We start from the raw sequence: 22,391 nt of genomic DNA, 5'->3' as shown, positions 1-22,391 counted from the left end.
TCAATTTGGAGAACCCCACAAGAGGGGTTAATTTAGAAAAATAACTGGGGTAAAAAGAAATCAGACCCAGAGCAAATTTCAGCACCATCTGTGCCCTCTCTAAGAAAGTGAGTTTACTTTAGAAACTGCTTAGAGTATAACAAGAAAATCATCTCCACCCATGGTCTTTAGGTTTCTACAGGATTACTTCAAAACATGTCTCTCTTGACAGAAAGACTTCCCACTCTGAATAACTGCACAGAAACTTTGCTGATTATTCTGATGTTTAGCTGATGAAACTTATGCTGAAACATATTCATAATTGTACTAATTCATGATTGAAATTCATCTTTATGCTACAATATTTCTTATCAGTATTTATTAATAAACACATATATGTGGCACTGATAGAAGTTGATGGAACACAATATTTTATTGATTGAAAGCATTATTTATAATTTTCCTTTGCTTTATTGAAGAATATAATATTCTATGGATGACTTGGAGGTAGTGCAACTGATCATGCTTTAAGGCAACATGCATACAATATCCCCCATGCATCCGTCACAAAGACTGCATATCAGAGAAAATACCCCAACATATCAATATTATGTGATGTAAATCATAGAAAAAATATTATACAATGTGAAGAATGAATATGTGTAAAATGGAAACAAGATGGAAATCTACTGTTGAAAATCTATTCAAAAAGTGAAAAATAGACAAAAAACTAAACCATTTTGTGACAGTGCGGCCATGCAATGTGGAAGAAAAGTGTTTGAAAACATGTGGTGGAAAGAAAGAAAGGTAAAAGGCAAAAAACAAAATCCCTCTATTTTACCAATTGCTAATTAATGAAAAAAAATAAATCAATACATGGAAATCAAAATGGCTACTAGACACCTGGGAGAAGTTTCCGACCTCCACAAAACAGGAGAGTTCTTTTTAGATTTATCTCCCTTATCTCACCTTCATTTCTATCATTTCTGCCTGTTTTTCATTGCGTGCTGCCATCTCAAGGCGCAATTCCTCCTCAACCTCGTCATCCAACTCTTTATACTTGTACGTCTCCTAAACATGCCGTGCACAAGAGAAAGATATGCATGCCAGACGTCATTAGCAAGTGGGATAGGTAGACGCAATAATCACGTGACAGAGTCTTCAAACAGTGCATTTTCACACAGTGAATATTCAAAAGTGATGATTGCTTTGAGATATCAAATCACACACTCAGCGGAAATATCAAGATGTGAAATCAAATTTTCAAATTTCAGTTTGAAAAATCTGTCATTTTACATCATGAAATGCTCTGGAAAAGAGGTGTAGTTTACATACAAATCACATGATCACTCTCAGAAACTCAAATCCATTCCATACCTGGAGACGTTACAATATAGGAGAGCAGAGCTTGTAGCATACAACATGAGCCAAATAACACGCTATATAAGGGCACATAATTGGGGCAACAATATTCCATCACTACACTGTATTGGACTATGACAGGGTCAGGGTCAGATCAGATCAGGTCAGGTCAAAATAGTGTCAAGGTAAAATCAAACTGGTTGTACAACAAATCCTAAGGTATCTTGACCCTTACATCACATAATGGCTACACAAAACATGGCTTTCTGAATAACACTTACATATGTACGGGTGACACATGAATGTAGGCCATTTGAGGTCTACGTTTAGATTTACGTAAGTGAAGGCACACTAATCACAGTTTTAAAATGTAAGAATAAGAAAAAGGAAAATTGCGATATGTAATATTTCAAACTGTTGATTGTGGTAAGTCATCAATAAAAACGAATCACAAAGAAACCTTGTGTTGAATGTGAAAAATCAGCTGTGTGTGCCTTTATATATACACACACATGAAAGTGCTCCTGTGGTAAAATGTGAAGCTGAGTTAATAGCAGTAAAAAGTAAAAGATGTTTGAATTTTTGTTTTGTTTTGTCAGACAGTCAGGAAATATGTGGCAAAAAACACTCAGAAAATTTGAAACTTGAAGAAAACCAATGAGTTTTCGACCTGTTCTTTATCAACATCATGATGGTCATCATCCAGAGAAAACAAATCCTCATCATCTTCCAAGTCGGAGGGAGCGTAAATTGGGAATCCTGTTCTCTGTTTTTTTGTAAAAATATCAAATAAATATTTGTCACATCCAATAAGTATTTATGTTTGTCAGGATGCTAGTATCGTTCCCCTACTGTGAAGTATATCAGTAGCGTCTATTGAGAGCATCTACATCTGAAAACACCATCTCATTCACGTCCAACCTGAATAATATGAAATGCAACACTGGGCTCTGTATAATGTTTCTAAGGGGGTTCAAATCAGGTTACTCAAAATAAATGAATCACAATTAGTTTGAAACATATGCTCTGTTACATGAATGAGAAGTTGATGAACAGGTATGAAATTCGCATCCATCAATACAATGTGAAATGATCATTACAAATGTAAAATTCAATACAGAAGCAAAACAGTCAATTCCTACACTCGTACAGCTAGCGTGAAGACACAGCACTCATTATCATGCTGCACAGCAAAATAGTTCCTCTATTTCATAGCTAATTCCTAATAGATGTACCTACCAAACATATTAATAATATAATTGGGATATCAAGCATGATCACAATCGTAATACACCATCACCACAAAATTAATAAAATTTTAACAAATGCTCAAAAAATAACAACAAATTTCAAATCCCACACCCATGTGAATTAAAATGCATGAAACTTGTGAACACAAACCATAGCCATCCAATCAATCCTTCACCTCTACCATTTTCCATAAAATACACATTAGCATCAAATGTTCTTTATGAAAACAATCAATCTCATACATAAACAATTACAATTAGATTCATGTATGCATTTATGTTCAGATAATGTCTTCGACTTAAGATAAATAGATTTTGATTTGGTCAAAAATTGGAATATTCAGGTGTATTGTTGACTGAAAGTTCACAGAGTGGACATACCTCAAGGTGTTTCATCAGCACAGCCACAACGACATTGACAAGGACGAACTGGGCCATGAGTACAAACACGACAAAGTAGACTGGGGCAATGATGGGACTGACACAGCAGTTCCGTAGACAGTTGTCTGTGGAGTCGCAGTTGTCCCTCAACGTGTCCTGAAACAAACATACATCCATAAAGTGTTCACATCTGACTGACATATATATATATGTATATATATTTTCAATATACCCTATATATAGGTCACAGGCCCAAAATACAACCACTCGGCATTGAATGATCAAAGTGCACATAAGATATGTAATCAAGGAAAGTATGGTTAGCTGGTTTCACTGACATATTTAAAAAAGTTACTGAATAATACTACCATAGTTATGTTTCTATTGTTAACAATATTAACAAAATGTTGTTGGATATTAAAACATTTTGACAAAACCAAACAAAAAAAACCCAACTTATTTCTTGGGTCATCATACAATTTACAATTCACTAAACATGATTTTCATATTCTATACATATTATATCATTATTTTGACAGAAAATGGAAAGTCTTTCCTTCATTGATATACCAACGTATCTTCCCATTTGAATGGCTGATCCAAAGACACTACACATGACAATATTCAACAACTATAGCAATTCCACAACCATCATGGCATTTCCAAGGGAGACAACTCAGCACAGACCTTCAGATGACTGTGCAATTGTGCACCAACTTCATGTCAGTGAGTGAGTGAGGATGGTTTAACAGCGTGGGGAATGGAACCCCAAAACTACCCCACTATCCATACTTCCTGTGAGGATACTCTAGGGGGGAAAACCTGTTATAACTTTTGACAGTGCAAGTCAGAAATAAGCTGTCTTACCTTCATTATTCCATTCCAGTTATCACCCGTAGCCACACGGAAGAGTGTCAGGAATGCCATACCAAAGTTCCGGAAGTGAGCATGCTCTCCAAGACCCTCACAAGGGTGATACTGGGAGCACTCTGCCACAGACATAAAAAATGTCAGTGCCAGATAACAATAAGGAGACAAACATCATGCGTTGGCCACTTTCCGGGTGTTATGGAGTATTTGAAGCCCGGGAATATTTCATTTGAAATCTCCGGCTAACGCCATCAGTTCCAAATGTACTCCCGGGCTTCAAATACTCAATAACATCTGGAAAGTGAGAGAAAGGCCAACACATGATGTTTATTGACATTGTAAACAAAAAGGTAAACAATGGGGTTTTACTGTCTGCACTTGTTTACATTGAGTATGAGTACAGCAGTGAAGTGCCATCAGATGGCCATTTGAGTTGGTTCCCATGGCATCTCTAGTTGTTTAGTTGTGACGTCATTCTAACTTTACGTCACAATATGATTTGAATGACATCACCACTGTTGAGGACACAACAAAACCATTGTTTGCGATGTTTCTATGTGTCAATACGCAGCGAACAGTCTTGCAGTTTCCGGGCGTCAAATATCATTTGATCATGATTATCAACCAATCAGATTACAGAACACAGTGACTTTTGGTTTACAATTAACCTTGATTATCTACTGAAACAGATTTCATCAAGCCAAATGGAAAACAGAGATGACAATTATATGAAAATCAGTGAAGCCATCAGGTGTTCATGATAAAGGGTCAGCTTGTCCTGCTCTATCAAAAAGAAAAGCCAATCAAGCTGCGCAAATCACTTCCTGTTTCCCATCTCCATCCTGCCTGAAATGTCATTCGGAGGAGAAAAAAAAAGTCTTATCTCAATTTTCCCTGCCACTGTGGAAATTGATACCCTTGTGAGATAGAATAAAATATTTATACAAGTGCACTCCAGATAAAAGTAGGTCATCTTGATCTTTCTTCATCTTCATTTGCTAAAAGAAGTTTCTGATCGAAGCAACTCAATCTACATAATAAATTAACTGAAGGACTATTACAACGTGATTAGTCAAAATCTTTTATTTAATTTCTTATATTTTTCTCCCAATCACTCCCCAGCTGGTCTAGACTTTAAATGAGAAACATGGTAACAAGTATGAATGTCTTCGTGTAGATGTCTCACACTGATGTCTTACACAGGTGTCCCACAATGTCTTCCATACTACTATAAAAAAAAACCAAAAAAAAAAAAACCACAGACAGTGGTCAATTTCAAGGTCCATGATGTTGCATGTGGTTTGATTTGGTTGTTGTTCAATGCTACACTAAGCAATATTCTAGCTAAATGGTGGCTATCTATAAATAATCGAGTCTGGGCCATATAATCCAGTGACCAAAGCATGGGCTTTGATCTACACCATTGGGGTATGCTGAACACCTGATGCCATTAGCTACCTTTTATGGCATGAATGGATTACTGAAGACCAACTAAAACCCAGATCTTTGTGGGAATTGTATTACTGGAGCAGGTTGCTGTCACAGTGAACACAGTCACCGAGAATGAGCACCCAGTCCAGTGAAATAAGTACCAGAGAAAGAAGTTTAATCCCTTAATCTTCAAAGAAGGAGGTGGGTGAACAATACCTTAAATTGCTGTCAAGGTTAATACAGTTTATTAGTGGTGTGTACTGCTGGTAATCACAGACTGGACAAGACAATTCTTGAATCTGATAGCATGTGCAATCCTAATCCTCATCAGGAGCAATGAAGAGAATATGCTTTACATATGGGAATTACAACCTGGACAGTCCCTACAACAAGTGAACATGTTGCAGAAGATAGCCTGAAATCAGTACTATCATCCTTTATGCCCTGAAAACACATAGTACTCACCTAGCCTTCCGAAGAGCTCTACACCCAGCGCAGCAAATATGAAAAACAGTAGGAAGAATAACAGCCCTAGGTTGCCCACCTGAGGCAATGCTTGTATCACAGTATCTAGCAAGGCACGGATACCCTTGGCCATCTTCAGTAACTTCAACACTGCAGGAGAAAGGGTAACATTATGAGAAAAGGACAAATGATCTTCAGTATCTTCAACAATGCAGTAGAAAGGGTAACATCATGAGAAAAGGACATGAAATCTGCAGGAGAAAGAGTGACAGCATGGGACATGAAATGTTCAGTATCCATAACTAATTGAGGAGAAAGGGTAATATCATGAGAAAAGGAGATAAAATCTTCAGTATCTTCAACAATGCAGGACATTTCAGGTTGTGTGCTTTTGTTCTAGCCATAAAACATGAGTCCCATGCTGGGATTTGAACCATGGTCCTAATCTTGTCAGATACCTTGTCTGCATGATCAAAGAGGTTAATCCTGCCAGCAATCTGAGAAGATAAGGATGTAATCTGTGTCATGAATCCATACCCTGCTGCACTTTTCTGGTAATAACATTCAAACCTCAAAGCCTAACACTGCAAAAATTTACATACACTAATTGTGAAGTTGGAATCACACAAGGAGATTTATCATGATTATGAACACAGTTTTGCATCTATTTGATTTTGTATGGTTTCATGCCACTTTTAGCAATATTCCAGCAGTATCGCAGCAGGGGTCAACAGAAATGGTCTTAACACATTGCACTCATGCTGGGAACTGAACTTGGGTCTTTGGTGTGTCACTTTGACCACCAGGCTACTCCATTGCCCCCTGATTTGTGGAGTGAGTGAGTAAATGACATATGAGGAAGTGTGGTTGTGGTGACGGTGAAGTCTTACCTCTTGCAATGCGAAGTACTCGCATGACACGGATGATGGTAGGGTTGATTGGAATGATGTAGGTTTTCATCTCTTCCAGGATGATGCCAAATATGGACAGGATGACAATCAACATATCCAGCTGGTTCCATCTGTAATATGACATCCAGCTTGGAAAATATGTTCACAATCATATACACACACTTTACCCTAGTTAAAATATGATTAAGAACACATCCATTCCATCAAGGCAAGTTATTTTTACAGGACATCATCATATTTGTTTGCCAACCCTTCTGTTAAATATGGACAATTCTCTAAATCAAGAAAAAAAACAACACTGGTAATATTTTCTTGGCAACTGATTCCCATATCTGAGTCTCATACATTAGAGGAATCCAAGTGCAACTATTTTCCTGGCAATTGATATCTTTACCTGTCTCTCATATAATGGAAGAATCTTAGTGTTACTATTTTCCAAGCAACTGATTTACGTACCTGTCTCTCATATATCGGATGAATCCAAGTGCTACTATTTTCATGATAGCTTCAAGGATGAAGACACTGGTGAAGAAGTAGTTGAAGATCTTCAGAGCAAACTCCAGCTCCTGCAAGAAATCATACAAAACATGAAGCCAGCTGCCAGCTGTTATACCAAGTACTATAGTGACTGAAATTATTTGTGCCACTTGAGGTTGCTGAGCACGAAGTTCATTACTGCAATATCACAGTGGGGGACACCAGAAAATGGGCTTCACTTATTGTACCCACGTGGAGAATCCAACCCAGGTCTTTGGCGTGGCAAGCAAACGCTTTAATCACTAGGCTACCCCACCGCCACATGATCTCTGGAGTGGTGTGGTAGTCTACTGGTTAAAGCATTCACTTGTCAGAAGGATGACCTGGGTTTGATTTCAGAAATGGGTACGATATGGAAGTCCATTCTATATGGTGTCCCCTTTCGTGATACTGCTAAACATTCCTAACAGCGGTGTAATCCCATCCCCACTCACTCATCTGCGAACATCACAAAACAATGAGTGAGTTATGTTTCATGCTGCTGTTTTATACAGTATTTTAGTTGAAGCATGGCATGTCAGCCATTTTTGTGAGAGTGAAGTGGGTCTCTTACTTCACCTCTTTCATGACACATGTTAGCACATATTTGGTGCCAGGAGATCTGGAAGCATCACTCGGACAAATTAACACTAGAGCCAAAGGAACACAACTCTGCATAACAAATTTCATCACCTGTTTCCCAACCAGATCAGAATAACATTACTCGTGCAGCATAAATGTTCTCCAACTGACACACTGCAATTAATATTGCAGTTTGGACTGAAGAAAAATCTGCGGCTTAGAGGCTAAAATTTGAACATAGTGAGTGCAGACGTGAATGACATTTTCATGAAACACCAGACTTCTGCCAGGATTGGCAATCATATTTCATGCAGTTCAAAATGTTTAGTCACTCTGCTACAACAACTATGGAATGATTCTTCTAAGATTGGAAATGACATGTTTTGCTTGACGTTGTTTCAAAATCATGCATCTGCATCCAGTATTTACCTGAGGCATCATGTAATATTCCATTGCCATGGTGATGACATTGAGCCCAATGACCCCAGCAATGGCAAGGTCAAAGTATTTGCTGTTGATGACAGTATGAATGAGCAGACGTGGCCGAGAGTAAGGAGCCCAGTAAGGAGGTTCACTCAACTCTGAAGAAACAGTCATTCAAAAACCATGAAAATCTGAACGATATTACAAAAAACTCTGAATTCTGGAGATAAATTTGTATCAAATCAGTTAAAATACAACCCCCAAAGAACTATCAACACATGTCACATACGCAGATATATACATCCCAACAAATGTTCAAAATAATTACTTTGGAAAACAAATTGTTTTATAAAGACTACTGATATTTTTTAGTAAAATTATAATCTACCATCTCCTCCTTAACAAATCACATGAACAGACCTGTTTATAAATAGGACCAGTATTGAACGTTACATTGACAAATCTCCTGTGTGATGCGATGTTTTGCCACAGTACTGAAGCACAGGTGAAGAGTAAGTGAAGCTGAGACGAAAGCTGCAGTATATGTCAACATATGTGTATGAAGCACACTTGCATTACGACTACTATCGTACACAGAATTTAGAAAAAGAAATAACTTAAGGAACATATTCAAGAAAAAATAGATATATCTAACTCAAAATTGAGCTTCAAAATCTTTGAAGATATACTCATGGAAACAAATAAAAGAACGTATGAAAGTACAAGTGTTTCTATTTATTTCCAGAATTTCACCCACAGTGCAATAGATACCTTGTGAAGAGACCTGGAAAAGAATAAAGGAACTTGTACTTTCATGTGTTCCCTTATTTGTTTCCATGAGTATATTTTCACTTAATTGATAGGAAAAATTAATTCATCATATCAGTTTGAAAAAAGTAATGAATGTAAGAATGATTATGATGCAGGAAATGATGAATCAACGCTGAAACAACATTCCTCTACATTCACATTCATTAGTTATCTACTTGATGATTGTTCGATACAATTCATACAACTCCATGGCACTATCTCTACTGTACAATCACTTATCTATTAATACAAGTAGCACAATACCACGTAACCTTATCTTGCAAAACTGATTTATACAAACAGCATTATCCCAAACGGCTGAATTACATGTGATTAAAACCCTTCCTTTAAAACATTTCCTTAAAAGAAAAGAAATGGCACATTTCAACATACTACTTTTCTTCTTCAGAACATCACTGTCTTCATGGTCACATGACATCTCCGGATCATGTGACTCGCCAATCCAGATCACATGACTCGTCAATCCAGATCACATGTCTTGTCAATCGACCAAGGATTGGCAGTTGGAAATATACAACACTAAACAACATTACACTGAGTCTGGCTGGTTGTTATAATAATGCAAAAAACACTACTCACTATTAGCATTCAACATGCAGGGGGCTCAAATACACCAAACATGATTGTATATGTGCAAAAATATCTAAAACCCAAACCAAAATAGAGTCAAATTTCCTTCAATTTTAAGCAATAAAAGCCCAAAAATATTTGTGAACAATATTTCATCCTTAAAGATGAAATCTACTGAAAATACGTAATGGCTCACATGAATGTTTGAAAAAAAAAAAGAGCTATTGCATATTTGACATAAGACAACTAGATGAATGAGGAATATTGGATACAAAGGATGGAATACGACAAACACCAAAGTTGCCTTCAATGCATAGCGCCCATCATCACCATCACCACTACAATTTTGAAAAAAAAAGAAGGAAAAAACCCCATATCTTTAATGATAAATGTAGAAAAACTACAAAATGTTTAACAAAAATAACCACAAAAACATAAAAGAAAATTCTTTGTTTTTGATTCCTTCACTGATTGACTCAAGGGGAACCAAAGAATTTGAATGTAAATTCTGGAGATTAAAGTTGAAGCACCATCTGATAGGTGGTGGTGTTTTCTGGGTTTTCTTCTATGCTACAACTATTTAATCTAATATGCGACCAACAGTGCAAGACAACATACTGGTATTGGTGTGGGAGCATTTCGGATGAGGCTGCAGATCTGTATACAAGTGATGAACAAGAGGACACTGTGGATGCGGAGACTAAGGGGTGGGTTGAATCATGGGAATGAACGAGGTTACATGTCTTGTGGGGTGACACACTTAAGGTCATTCCAGATAAATGCAACTACTGTGATAAAATATATATCAATATATGGCTAGGGACGCAAGCTTTAGCATCTTATATACAGGAGAACCCTTAATACAAGACACTTGATGTGGATGTGCAAACTTCTTTATGATGTACACGCGAAGTTTCTGGGCTAACAGTTGCCCCTTCATCAAGAGAAACCTTGTCAGTTCATGTGATTAATTAGTAACAAGTACTGTAATTATGCTTAGAATCAGACAATACAGTAAGTGTGATGATTTTATATTTTTCATACACATCTCTTAAAAGCATACACGTCTTCTGTTCTCAGAAGATTATGATAAACCAATCAATATTCCTATACTTTTACAAAGACAACATCACAAACTCCTGGAAGAACAGTTCCTCGGTACATAATGGGATGAATAAAGAACCCTGATTGCCTTTATAAAGATTTCCTCTTCTTTGATTTTCTTATCATCAGTCTCATTGAATTCTGCCTTGTGATATTTTGTGCTCTTGAAGCAGGTTTAATTCTACTTTCATTATTTGCCTTGAGTAAAACAATTAATATATGTGATTCTTCAAAGTCCTGAATTAATGTATGTGATTCTTCAAAGTCCTGAATGTATGACTTTCTATTGGTTGGAAAAGTTGCTATAATGAGAGGCTATCTCATAAGTACAAAAACGTTTCTGTGAAGCTAAAACAATATTTTCTGATATGAAAACATTGTATGATCAAAGTTACTTAAGCCTTATAATATATATTAGTTACAACCAGACAAAATGGCGAGAAAATGTATATTTTTGACAATACATGTTTTGGAAGAGTGTTTTGCAATTAGGTTAAAGGATGAAGAGAAAAAAGATTTAACAAAAGTTGCTTATTAAGATCTTCTTTCTAACAAAAAGTTAATATCAAGTATCTTTTGATCTTCTGCCAAGATGATTGTTGGTTAGCTTTTGTTTCATATATAGCACTTCAAAATTGGAAAATAAACCCCCTACACTGACTCCTAAACAAAGACTTTGTTAACTGACAACTATGAATCTAAGAATAGGACTAAGATATCATGGACTCAGAAGCCATTTCTTACTAAACTGAAAAATATACCCTTTCTAATGTATAAGTGCTTACATTTCTACTTGAAGATGAGTGGAAACAATGCACCACTTAAAAATCTTGAGTTTGGCATGGATCTACATTCAGTCTTGATCAGATCAAAAGACTGTCAGAAATAATCCTTTTGATAAAGACATGGGGTGGGTTGTTCTTGCACTACAAGACATTTGCTGTTGTATCGGAGATGGCAGACAACTGATTGTGTCAAGCATAGGGAGTGGGCGATAATACCGGATAACCAACATCTTGCACTTCGAACCTCACAATACAATACTAGTATATTGCAGTACATTGTTTGGGAACTGGTTCAGCTGATACAATTGGCAATTATGACCATTATCAGTAAGTTTAATGATGTAGTCAGAAATACTGATGACATTTCCTTTTTAATATTATACATCAATGGAATTGAGAATGTTTATTGGTCATATAATTGCACTTGTGGCCCTCTTAAGACATATAAATAAAACAAAACCGAGTTGGCACCTGCACTTGTAGGGATAAGCAAAAAAGTAAGGCAGATGCCACTGCAGACGCTTTTTCTCGAGTTGTCAACTTTAAAGTGAAGTCTTCAATTTGGAAACATTTTCAATTGATCTTTTGTTTTTGTATAATCACATCTGAGTAATGACAGAGGCCAGTGGCATGGTTTCAAAAGAAAGGAAACAGTCATTTTATTACTTTAAACCATCTGTGACAAGCACCACTTATTTTTATCAGGAAAATACAATTGATCAGACAATTACTTTATGCATCTATTCAGTTAAGACAAATGCAATGTGTCAAGTGGGTCTTGACATAAACATGATACACTTGATAATCAAGGATGTTCCCTCTGTCTCCATAAGCTACACATATATTCTTTAGTCTGATTCGATTGCACAGTTTTCAAAAATTTTTTTCAGGAAAACTATTATTCAAGCACTAAAAACAGTTTCTGAGGGAAATCTGGAGCTAAAACACTTTTCTTACAACTTGTATATGACATAAGATCATCTCATAGCCCTTTTGTCACAGAATCTCAAGGACAAAAACATGTTCATGCTTGTCTGAGATTCTTGTGTCGATGATACATCTGGATGAAACAGTCACAAAGGTTATCAAGTTCTGTTACAGATGATCATGTGGTTATCTTTGATGGAAATGAAAATGAAGGAGAACAATGGAAGCCACTTTTATGGACTACAACACAATAACATCATACTACAGGATGGACTTTAGATTATTGAATCTTTTTAGTTTAAGGAGTATTAAACTTGCTAACCTACCTCCAAACAAACATTAGAAAAATTTGAAAAAATTATGTTCATGTCCTGGAGTCAAGTAAGAGAAGAAAATATTGGGCATTGTGGAAGAAAAATATATTAAAAGTAGATTCAAATAGAAAGACACCAATTTAAATTTTAAATTTGTAAACATTGTATACGCTTTGAAGATGATTTTCTTCCAATACGCTTAACTGATTGTACAGTTCTCTCAGGGACATGTGCATGAAACAGTGAGTTTTGATTGAATTTTGAACAATATCATGGCTGGGGACACCAGAAATAGGTTTCACATATTTTACCCTTGTGGGGAATCAAACATAGGTCTTCAGCGTGAAGAGTAAACAATTTAACCACTAGCTACCCAAAGGAGCAATAGGGACAAAGAGTCGTTCTTATGTCTTATATTGTCTGACTTCCATTGTACTTTCCATACAGAGTGACATGTAGTGCATAAAGGTGAATGCAGGATGTTGTGTTACAAACAAAGAAGTGAAACACAAGAACAGTGTCAGTGCCAATCAAACAATAGAACAAATAAAAAAAATCTGCTCCAAACAGAAAAGTATTAAAATAAGTACCATGTGTTAAAACTGTTCATGTGATTTGTTAAAGAAAAGAAGAGAGGGTTAATCAAATAAAACGCAACAACAAAATTCATTCATTTACATAAATAAATCATGAAATAATAAACATGATGAAAGGGTGGAGGTGTGTGATGTGTTAGTAATTAGAGCATGTTAACTTTCACAGATCTCAACCTCAGAAATATCAGATTTTGTACTCTTAAAAGATACATGTCAGTGAAGATATTCAGCCCTAAATTGGATGGTTCTGGCAGTTGAACCGTGACTTGACATCCCATGATCTAAATGAGGATGGATCAGTTCTTGAACAAATAAGATGTCAATCTGCCGAAACAATTCTGCTCTATTTCTTCATTATCTTTCAAAAATCCACAAATATTCCTTTGATGGAACTCTTTACTTGGTGTAGACACCATAGCCAGAAATGACATGTCAAAAATATCCACAACAATTGTATTTCATGGAACATTTGCATCTGTTATTTTATATGACGGACTGAATGTTTTGATCATTTAAACTGAAAATTTAGAAGCCGTGGTGATGCATCACCTAACATGTCTCTTTGGAGAGCTTGTCAGATTTTCATGTAGATAGATATTGTCTCATAGTAAGCAATCTGATTTTAATGAGGTAGACAATTCTGCTAACTACATCTACATTTTGCTGGAGTTGACTATTGGCCTTCAACAGACATGTCATTCAAATTTCATTAAAAAACTTTTCGATACACATCTTTGTCACATTGAGCAAATTAAAAAGATAATATCAATTTAAATATAATTTTACACAATTTACAAAATGAACACTTGATTTCAATGAGTGCTGCAAAAATTGACAGCAGCATGCAGTTATATAAAATAGAAAGATTCAAGATGTATATTCATGTCAATGTGAGATCACGTCTGTGTATATATGCCTTTGAAAAGATAGACATGTCCAATTAAAATCTTTGCTGCATAAAATAATATTGTGCAGTGAGTAGAATTCTATTTTGTGTTAAAATTGTGCACTGGAAGAAATGTTCTTTAAACTACAAGTACTTTACTTCAGGCAAGCATTCATGTACAACTAAAACACATAACAAGGCTTTGGTAAGGTATTTTATCTGCATCAGCAAGTAAAAAATAAGGACTCAGCACACAACTTTGTTGAAGACCAAGGAGAGTCTAACTACAATTTAATGTCAGGATGTAAAGAGTAACGGAGATGGGAGAGGAAAATATGATAGCTTTCTGAGATTATAGACAGACAAGTTATAACAAACATTAGAAAATTTATTTTTTTTGTCTCAAAGGAAAGGAAGGATAAAGATCAGGAATCTCTAGTAAAGTATCAGGCATTAGTAGAGAATTAGTAATGAATCAAAATTGTGTTATTGATGAAATATATACATGAGAGAAAACTAGTTGTGTGCATGCAGCATTCAGTCTCATCATGAAATGGTGATGACATTGAGTGAAATCAGCCTTGTTAATGTGGTCGCCAGACTCAGTAGGACAATACGAACCAGAGAGATTCTTAGGGTCCTCACTCTTTCGTTTACGTTCCAATTTCTGCTGGCGCTTTGCAGCCCGTACTGCTCGTTCTTCCATCTCCTGGGATTCTCGGCACTTGTGAAAGTTTTCAACCACAACGCCAACAAACATGTTCAAGACAAAGAATCCAACAAGGAGCAGGAAGGAAATGAAGTACAATAATCGCCACTCGTTGTAGTTTTCTATAGGCTGCAATACAAAGTGATTAATATTCATCAAAAACAAAAGGCAATGAAAAACAATTACTTTTACTACCCAAACCACTCAATGATTACATGGATGCATCTGTTTTTTTTCTGAATTTTGTATATGCCGCAATTTATTGAAAGGTAACTGTAAAATTGTCATTTTTTTTCACAAGTCTTTTTAGCAATGGTTGACTGGGAATAGCTTTTCTTGTACTTTTTTCAACATAATTATCGTAAATAGCAAAAATCAACAGTGTCTTTGTTCTGTTTGTTGACTTACTTGTTCATCTATCCCGACAGCATCCAGACCAGTATGCATGATGCTAACCCAACCGTCTTTAGATGCCAGAACAAACAGAGCCATCAGCGCCTGTCATAATGGTAATGATATGGGGCTGAACAAATGGTTGACAGCTACCAGAATTGGTTGTGAATTGGTTGCTCCAAAGGAGTAACCACTGTGTTAGTGTTAAAGGTGGGTTTAGAGTGCCACAAATTTTGAATGAAATGTCTTCCATTTGAGTACTTTGAGCAAGAACACGCATATGATCTCTTTCTTCATATGTTTGGACCTATATATGTATTAAAATTTAGAATGGATGCAAAGAATATGTACTTTGAATCCCATGGGTTTAAATATTAGTGCTGTTTGAACTGTTTGAAGCAACAGTAGATTGCATGTCATGATTAGCTGACATTTCTACTCACAAAAGAAATACAATCCATCAAGAGAAGTTGGACCTGGAATACAAGTCAGATCTGTACAATGTACAATGCCAGGACATGTGCTTACCTGACCTAGGTTGTCAAAGTTGTATTTCCGATTAATCCACACGAAGCGTGTGTCATTTTCACACTGTGTGCGGTTTCTGATGTCCTTGACAAGCCCTGGTGGACCTTTACAGTAGTAGAATGTGCCCTTGAATAACTGAAACACAAACAACAATCCATTACTGTCATACATGTGACTTACTAAATCACTGAGTGCCATCTTACAGCAGACGTGAATACCATATGTATTGTATATGATCATTGGAATGATATCATCTGGATGGGAGGGTTTCATCCTCTTTGGCTCTTCTGTTTCAAATAGATATCCTTCCAACTTTAATAAAGGCTGGGTACTTTAAACACTATGGCATATCAATACATACATTGAGATGATCTTTGGCACCAAACCTCCTAGAATGTACTTCAAATATTCAAGCACAATGTGTTGTTATTCAAACATGAACTTGTATATTCTAAAAACTCAAACTTTATGAACAGTCATAAAACTCAGCCTTTGTGGACTTGCATTTATGTATCTTGATTCATGTAATGCCTTACTTGCACTCCAAGAATTCCGAAGATGATGAAGAATGTACAGCAGATGAGAACAATGTTTCCGATGGGACGAAGTGATGATAGTAGTGTCTGTACAACTAGTTTCAGACCAGGGGCTCGACTGATGACTCTGAAATGAAGCAGGGAATACATACTGAGATTTGCTTTCTTGTAACTGTTGTCAAGTCATATGCACCTTGACTCATAGTGGAATAAAATGAACAATGTAGATACATGCCAAACAAAGAAACAGAAAATACAAGAACAAACAAAGTAGGATGTATTGTAACACTGCATTCAACAATATTCCAGCAATATGATGGTGGAATAAAGCACATTCTAGCATGATTCTGTTGCTCTTCTGGTGTGTTTGTGATAAACTGTTCATTTCTGAACTGTTAAAAAAATATGCATACCGTAAAAGTTACATGATAATTCTGTCACACTAACCTGAGTGGTCTCAAGGTACGAAGCAGCCTAAAGACGCGCAGGATGCCGAAGATTCTGGGACTGCTGTTGGCAATGACAGAGATGAGGATATCGACAAGGGAGATAATCACCAGGAAGCCATCCATCACATTCCAACCACTCTTCAGATAGGCATGTTTACCCACAAAGAACCCCTTAGCTATAACCTGTAACATAATATGTTTAGTAACTCAGTTTGCTTGCTGTAACAATAAAATCATTTTAAAAGGAACACTTTCATTAGATCTTGAAAAAAATCAGTGAGTGAGTGAGTGAGTGAGTGAGTGAGTGAGTGAGTGAGTGAGTGAGTGAGTTGGGTTGGGTTTTACATCACTGTTATGAATATTCCAGCACTATCACAGCATGGACACCACCAATGGGCTTCACACATTGCACCCATCTTGGGAATGGAACCAGGATCCTCCCTGTGATGACTGAATGCTGTAACCAGTGGGCTCCCCCAATAAATTCAGAGAAAAAACACCATAAAAGCACATATAACATACATATTTACATTAAATCACTCATCTTGATTAATAAAAGCTGGATTCACTACTGTCTTATTAAGAAAGTATTGATTACATTACTCAGAACCTGGTCTTAGGCTTGTGCTATTTATCATCCACAGGCTTCCACCAGACATATTGCTTGGCTGAGATTAAATGATTTCTCCTTGGAGATATTGCTTCACAGAAATTGCATCACAGATCTTTGCAGACCACCATGTCGACAATCTAAAGACATCACTTATCCCTCTGATATTGACACTGGTTGGTTGGACTAAATACACCCAGGACACATGTAATTATGTCTTATAACATGGAAAAGTAAATGATAAATAGAATCTCTCCCTTGTGGCTTCCAGGCTCAATATATCAAAACTTGTTTATAGACGTGAGAAAACATCCTCTGAATTATACATGTTCCTTTCATCAGTTCCTCTTGATATGCATGATCTTGTAGCATATACAAGACAGAACCTCTATGTAAGTGACAATGAAATTAACAATGAATTCAACATACCTTGAGCACCATTTCAATTGCAAATATGACAGTGAAGACATAGTTGGATATTGTGAGAAACTGACGCTCCTGAAAAATAACAAGAAAGAAATTATTAAAGCATAATGGCATAACAATCCTACAGTTTTGTCAGAACACGAGTAATATCAGAAAAATGTATCAAGGAAATGTTTAGTGACAGTTTTATGAAATCTTGTCCATTTCCAGTTCACACTGTAATAGTTTCTTTTCAACTTATTGAAGTGGATTTGGAAATAATTAAAAAGAAATGAAAAACTCTGTGAAATCATGTTGAGAAAATAACATGCATGAAAACTTTCATTTACATTTTGTCTTAAACTTTTCATACATTTTCACAGTACCAGCAAAAAGGAAATAGTTTGTGCAAGAACCAAAACCCAATGGTACCATGAAACAAGTTGTGCACATCCAGAACATGAATAGGGGATTGAGGTTGGGAATGAGGTAAGGATTAAACCACTAGCTATTTGTGAACAACCACAATAAACCATGTGAACTATTTATACTTGAGTATAAGTCTGCAGACAAAAATGTCAATGACCACTTGGTCACGCTGCTAGTCTACGGAAGCCATGACAAGTCTGGTACAGATGTATACCAGATGTTCATGTCAACTTGTCCACATGCTTCACTACTGTCATAGTTGAATGAGAAATGATCAATAAATATTGTGCAATGATTAGGTCAGCAATAATCCAGGAATATAACGGTAGCCGTTGAAGTCTGGACCAAGGAAGATAGTGACTCTAAGCAAGTTTAACTCTCCACATCAACATTTAAACCACATCTTCAAGTCATACAGTCTCACTCCCTTGTGTGTCTTGGTTTTCCCCCTTTCAATATGTTATTGTAGCCATGCAACCCACATCATTGTCACCAAGTCAAACAGTCTGTCTCCCTGATCAGGGTTTCTTGGGTTTCCTTCTTTCAATGTGGCCACTGTAGCCATACAATCCACATCATTGTCCCTAAGTCAAACAGTCTGTCTCCCTGATCAGGGTTTCTTGGTTTTACTCCATTCTATATCCCCATTGTAGCCATACAATCCACATCAACGTCCCCAAGTCAAATAGTCTGTCTCCCTGATTAGCGTTTCTTGGCTTTCCTCCATACAATACACATCAATGTGGCCAAATGAAACAGTCTGTGTCCATGATCAGTGTTTCTTGGTTTTCCTTTATTCTAAGCAGCCATTGTAACCATATAATTCACATCAATGTGGCCATAATCTGTCAAGTCACAAACAGCCTGCCTTCATGATTAGTTTTGCTTGGTTTTTCTCCATTCAATGCAGTCATTGTAACCTTACAATCCAAGATTCAGTTGGCGCTCACAAAAATAATCATGAGAATATTCTTCTGGCTTTATATCTAAAACTTTCTGCTCAGGTTTTCCAAACTACACAATATTCCATACAAGCATGCATGATTTTCAAGCTGTTTGCAAAATTTACGAAACTAATAATCTTCAAACATTTCATCAAATCTGTCATCTTGCAAGTGTTTACCTCATACGAGACCTGAAAAGAATTTAATATAGGGTGCAATGTTAAAAACACTCCAATCAATAAAGGAAATCATACTAAGGGCACAAGATGGGGAAAAAACAAGGTGTTGAAAGGTAATGGATAACACAATAATCTTTAATTAACATAAAAAATGAGAAACTTTTCCAGAACAGAAACACTTAAAATAAGGAAATAAATTGATATAAGATAAAAAAAAAAAAGGAATGGTTTTTTATCAATCCCAAGGTTTTATTTAATTTTCTGATTCTATCGTCTTAAAATTATTTAATGAAGAGTTAGAAATTGCATTGGTGCCACTGTGATAATAATAATGTCAAGATGTAGGGGGAATATTTGGCTTCTTGCATATTGGTTTAAGAAATGCCACTGCAGAACTTAAAAATATCAAATCCAAATTAAATATGCCTTGTTCTTCATTTGTGTACAATTCCACTGATGCATGCTCATACGACCTTCGCCAACTTTCTTTCAGCATTACTACTTTTATCTGAATCCAGAATCTCAACATTACTTTCAGATAAGTGTTTAATATAGGGATGCGAGTTGGATGTAGCGTATAGGGAAGTGACTTGAGTCAGTCTCCAGCAGTGGTTACAAAACAGATTTCAGAGATGGTCTAGATGACTAGCGAGCCTGATGGTCTGGAACAAGTTTAGATGTTCCCTACATCTAAATTCACCATATCTTGGTGTCTGTTCTGGTTAAATCTACTTTAGGCTGGTAACATTTTGAAACTCCCAGCCCTGATGTCTGACTGGGTTTGGGACCTATTTCATTCACTGGTTAAAACCATTTATTTGCAGACTGCTCATTGTACCTAAGTGGGGAATCAAAATGGGGACTTTACCATGACTTGCAAAAGCTGTAATCAGTGCCCAAACCACTAGGCTACCTCACCACCCCAAGGAATAAGGAAGGAATATTCAGACAAATTGAAATTATTTTTAGTTTAACCTAAGGCTAACCACCGATCTGAGGACATCTCATTGAAACCGCTTTTACATCTAGGTTTAGAGTGTGGAACAAATTTCAAATTTATAAAGTTATAACTACCAGTAACTGCAAGCTTCTGTGGTCTGAGTTGGTCGTGATTAGGATCCCATTATGGAGGTTTGCTTATGCAGGAAACATACCATTTTGATACTGATTTTAAGGGTCAAATTAGGGAGTAGCTAATCTGTGATGTCAGCTATACATAACAAAAAGACAAATATTATGGATGACAACTTCTTGTTTATTGTATGAGTGACATACAATAAACAAGAAGTTGTCAGCTATGTTGTTTGTCTTTTTACTTCAACACCAACTTTGAAATACCTCTAAAGAATCTTATGAGGTCAGCTTATCTATGGTCATTTATGGTAATTGTCACAACTCAAGGTGAAGGTCATCATGGTCCATGATGGACCATCAGTGACTGAGTTTTATGTTGCTATTAGAAATATCCCAACAATATCATGACACGGGGTAGCAGACATTGGTTTTATAGTGTTCCCAAATGAGAATGGATCTTGGCCCTACTCACTATGCTAGCCAACTCCTCAGCCTGGTCCATGAGATCACCTCAGAAGATGTTGTGTGTGTGACAGAGAGGACTTGGGACTTAAGGTGGTATTCCTAATAACTACTTACCACACTCTCTGGTGGAATGTCTGGCCTCTCCATGGCGAGCGTAATGCAGTTGAGAGCGATAAAGAACAACACTGAGTTGTCAAACCACTTCCGTGAGATCAGATGGTGGCACATTTTCCTCAAGCTGAAAGACAGGAGTGTAAAATCACACAAGGGTCGTTACTTTAGACAAATACGCACTAAGCACCATAATTTGTGCTTCATACTGACATGTCAAATAAACATAACATTTACTCAGAAACAAGACCATAATTACTAAAAAAAAAAGAGCTACAAAAATTGGAATGATGAATTTATGTCATTTTGCAAATTACTGCTGCAAGTTCCTTCACACAGAACCCAAAATTAATTGAGATATTTCCAATATTTAAGTCCTGTACCTCATTCTTTGAGATCACAGTAATGTTATAAGATTGTTTTGCTCCTTCACAAAAATTCCAAGTAGACATTCTGATGCTTAAAACCTTGCTTGCCATAAGTACTGTTATGAGAGTGTGTTTTTGTTGATTAACATGTTACTTTGATTAACTTTTCATCATTATGGGTCACAAAAGTTTAAAGCACTGAGTGTGATTTGAACTCACTGCATGCGTAGGCTATGTAATTACCTATTGAGAGATGACTGAGGAGCTGCTGTCGGGAGTTACCTCCTCTTTGCTATGCTCCTGGGTATGGATTTTCGAAGCTCTTAGCGCTAAGATAGTCATAAGTGCCAGGCATTAACATTAACTTACGACTATCTAAGCGCTATAGTGAGAGCTTTGAAAATCTAGGCCCTGAACGGCTGCTTCTGGTGTAAGACTGTGGACTTCATTCTAGTGAGTTCTACCTGATTGTGATCTAAATGGCTATGGTGAGGCATAGCTATTGCAAGAATTCTTGTGAACTGTGCAATAGTTAGGGATTGATAGCTGAGATGCTCCACATGACGTTGAGGACTGCTTTGGATTTACGCTCATCTGTCTGCTAACACTGTTCACTCACCTCACTTCATCTGCTGTCAACAATCTCCAATGAGCACATCAACAAGAATCAAGACTGAGGTAACTATACACATTTACTTAATTTTTTTAGATTTGTGAATGCAGAATACTGTATTAGAAATCTGCAATATTATCCATTATAACCTTGCTCATTGTTTATGCAATATAGTATTGATTCTTTATATTTAAGACTTGTTTGTGTTCTACTTTGCTGGTTTAAAGGGGATTCACCAACCTTTTGCCATGGCAAATTCCTAACAGTATGAACAAGGAGCATTACTTCAGTATGGACAGTGCTCCTTTCGTGAATGTAACTATGCCGATTTTATTTCCTGCTAAACACATATTAATTATGAAACAGGCCAATATATTTTGGAAATATATGAAGCA

The 22,391-nt window shown here is 36.4% G+C and overlaps 1 protein-coding gene across 1 annotated transcript in view; it reads right to left on the bottom strand.

The window, feature by feature from the left end:
- LOC137284549 (voltage-dependent T-type calcium channel subunit alpha-1G-like) overlaps positions 1-22,391 on the bottom strand; it is a 191,898-nt gene that overhangs the window by 15,967 nt on the left and 153,540 nt on the right. Inside the window, exons 23-36 of the mRNA XM_067816393.1 lie at positions 21,019-21,142; positions 17,838-17,906; positions 16,797-16,981; positions 16,350-16,476; positions 15,814-15,948; positions 15,301-15,390; positions 14,805-15,021; positions 8,177-8,328; positions 7,106-7,215; positions 6,629-6,759; positions 5,739-5,888; positions 3,840-3,961; positions 2,973-3,128; positions 949-1,050 (exon numbers count right to left, since the gene is read on the bottom strand). Of these exons, the coding sequence (XP_067672494.1) occupies positions 949-1,050; positions 2,973-3,128; positions 3,840-3,961; positions 5,739-5,888; positions 6,629-6,759; positions 7,106-7,215; positions 8,177-8,328; positions 14,805-15,021; positions 15,301-15,390; positions 15,814-15,948; positions 16,350-16,476; positions 16,797-16,981; positions 17,838-17,906; positions 21,019-21,142 (1,870 nt within the window). The remainder of the gene's footprint in view (positions 1-948; positions 1,051-2,972; positions 3,129-3,839; positions 3,962-5,738; positions 5,889-6,628; positions 6,760-7,105; positions 7,216-8,176; positions 8,329-14,804; positions 15,022-15,300; positions 15,391-15,813; positions 15,949-16,349; positions 16,477-16,796; positions 16,982-17,837; positions 17,907-21,018; positions 21,143-22,391) is intronic.

This window comes from Haliotis asinina, chromosome 5, assembly GCF_037392515.1.
Source record: "Haliotis asinina isolate JCU_RB_2024 chromosome 5, JCU_Hal_asi_v2, whole genome shotgun sequence".
Lineage (NCBI taxonomy): Eukaryota > Metazoa > Mollusca > Gastropoda > Lepetellida > Haliotidae > Haliotis > Haliotis asinina.
Note: the sequence above shows the minus strand (reverse complement) of the source record. Positions and strands in the feature narration are given on the sequence as shown.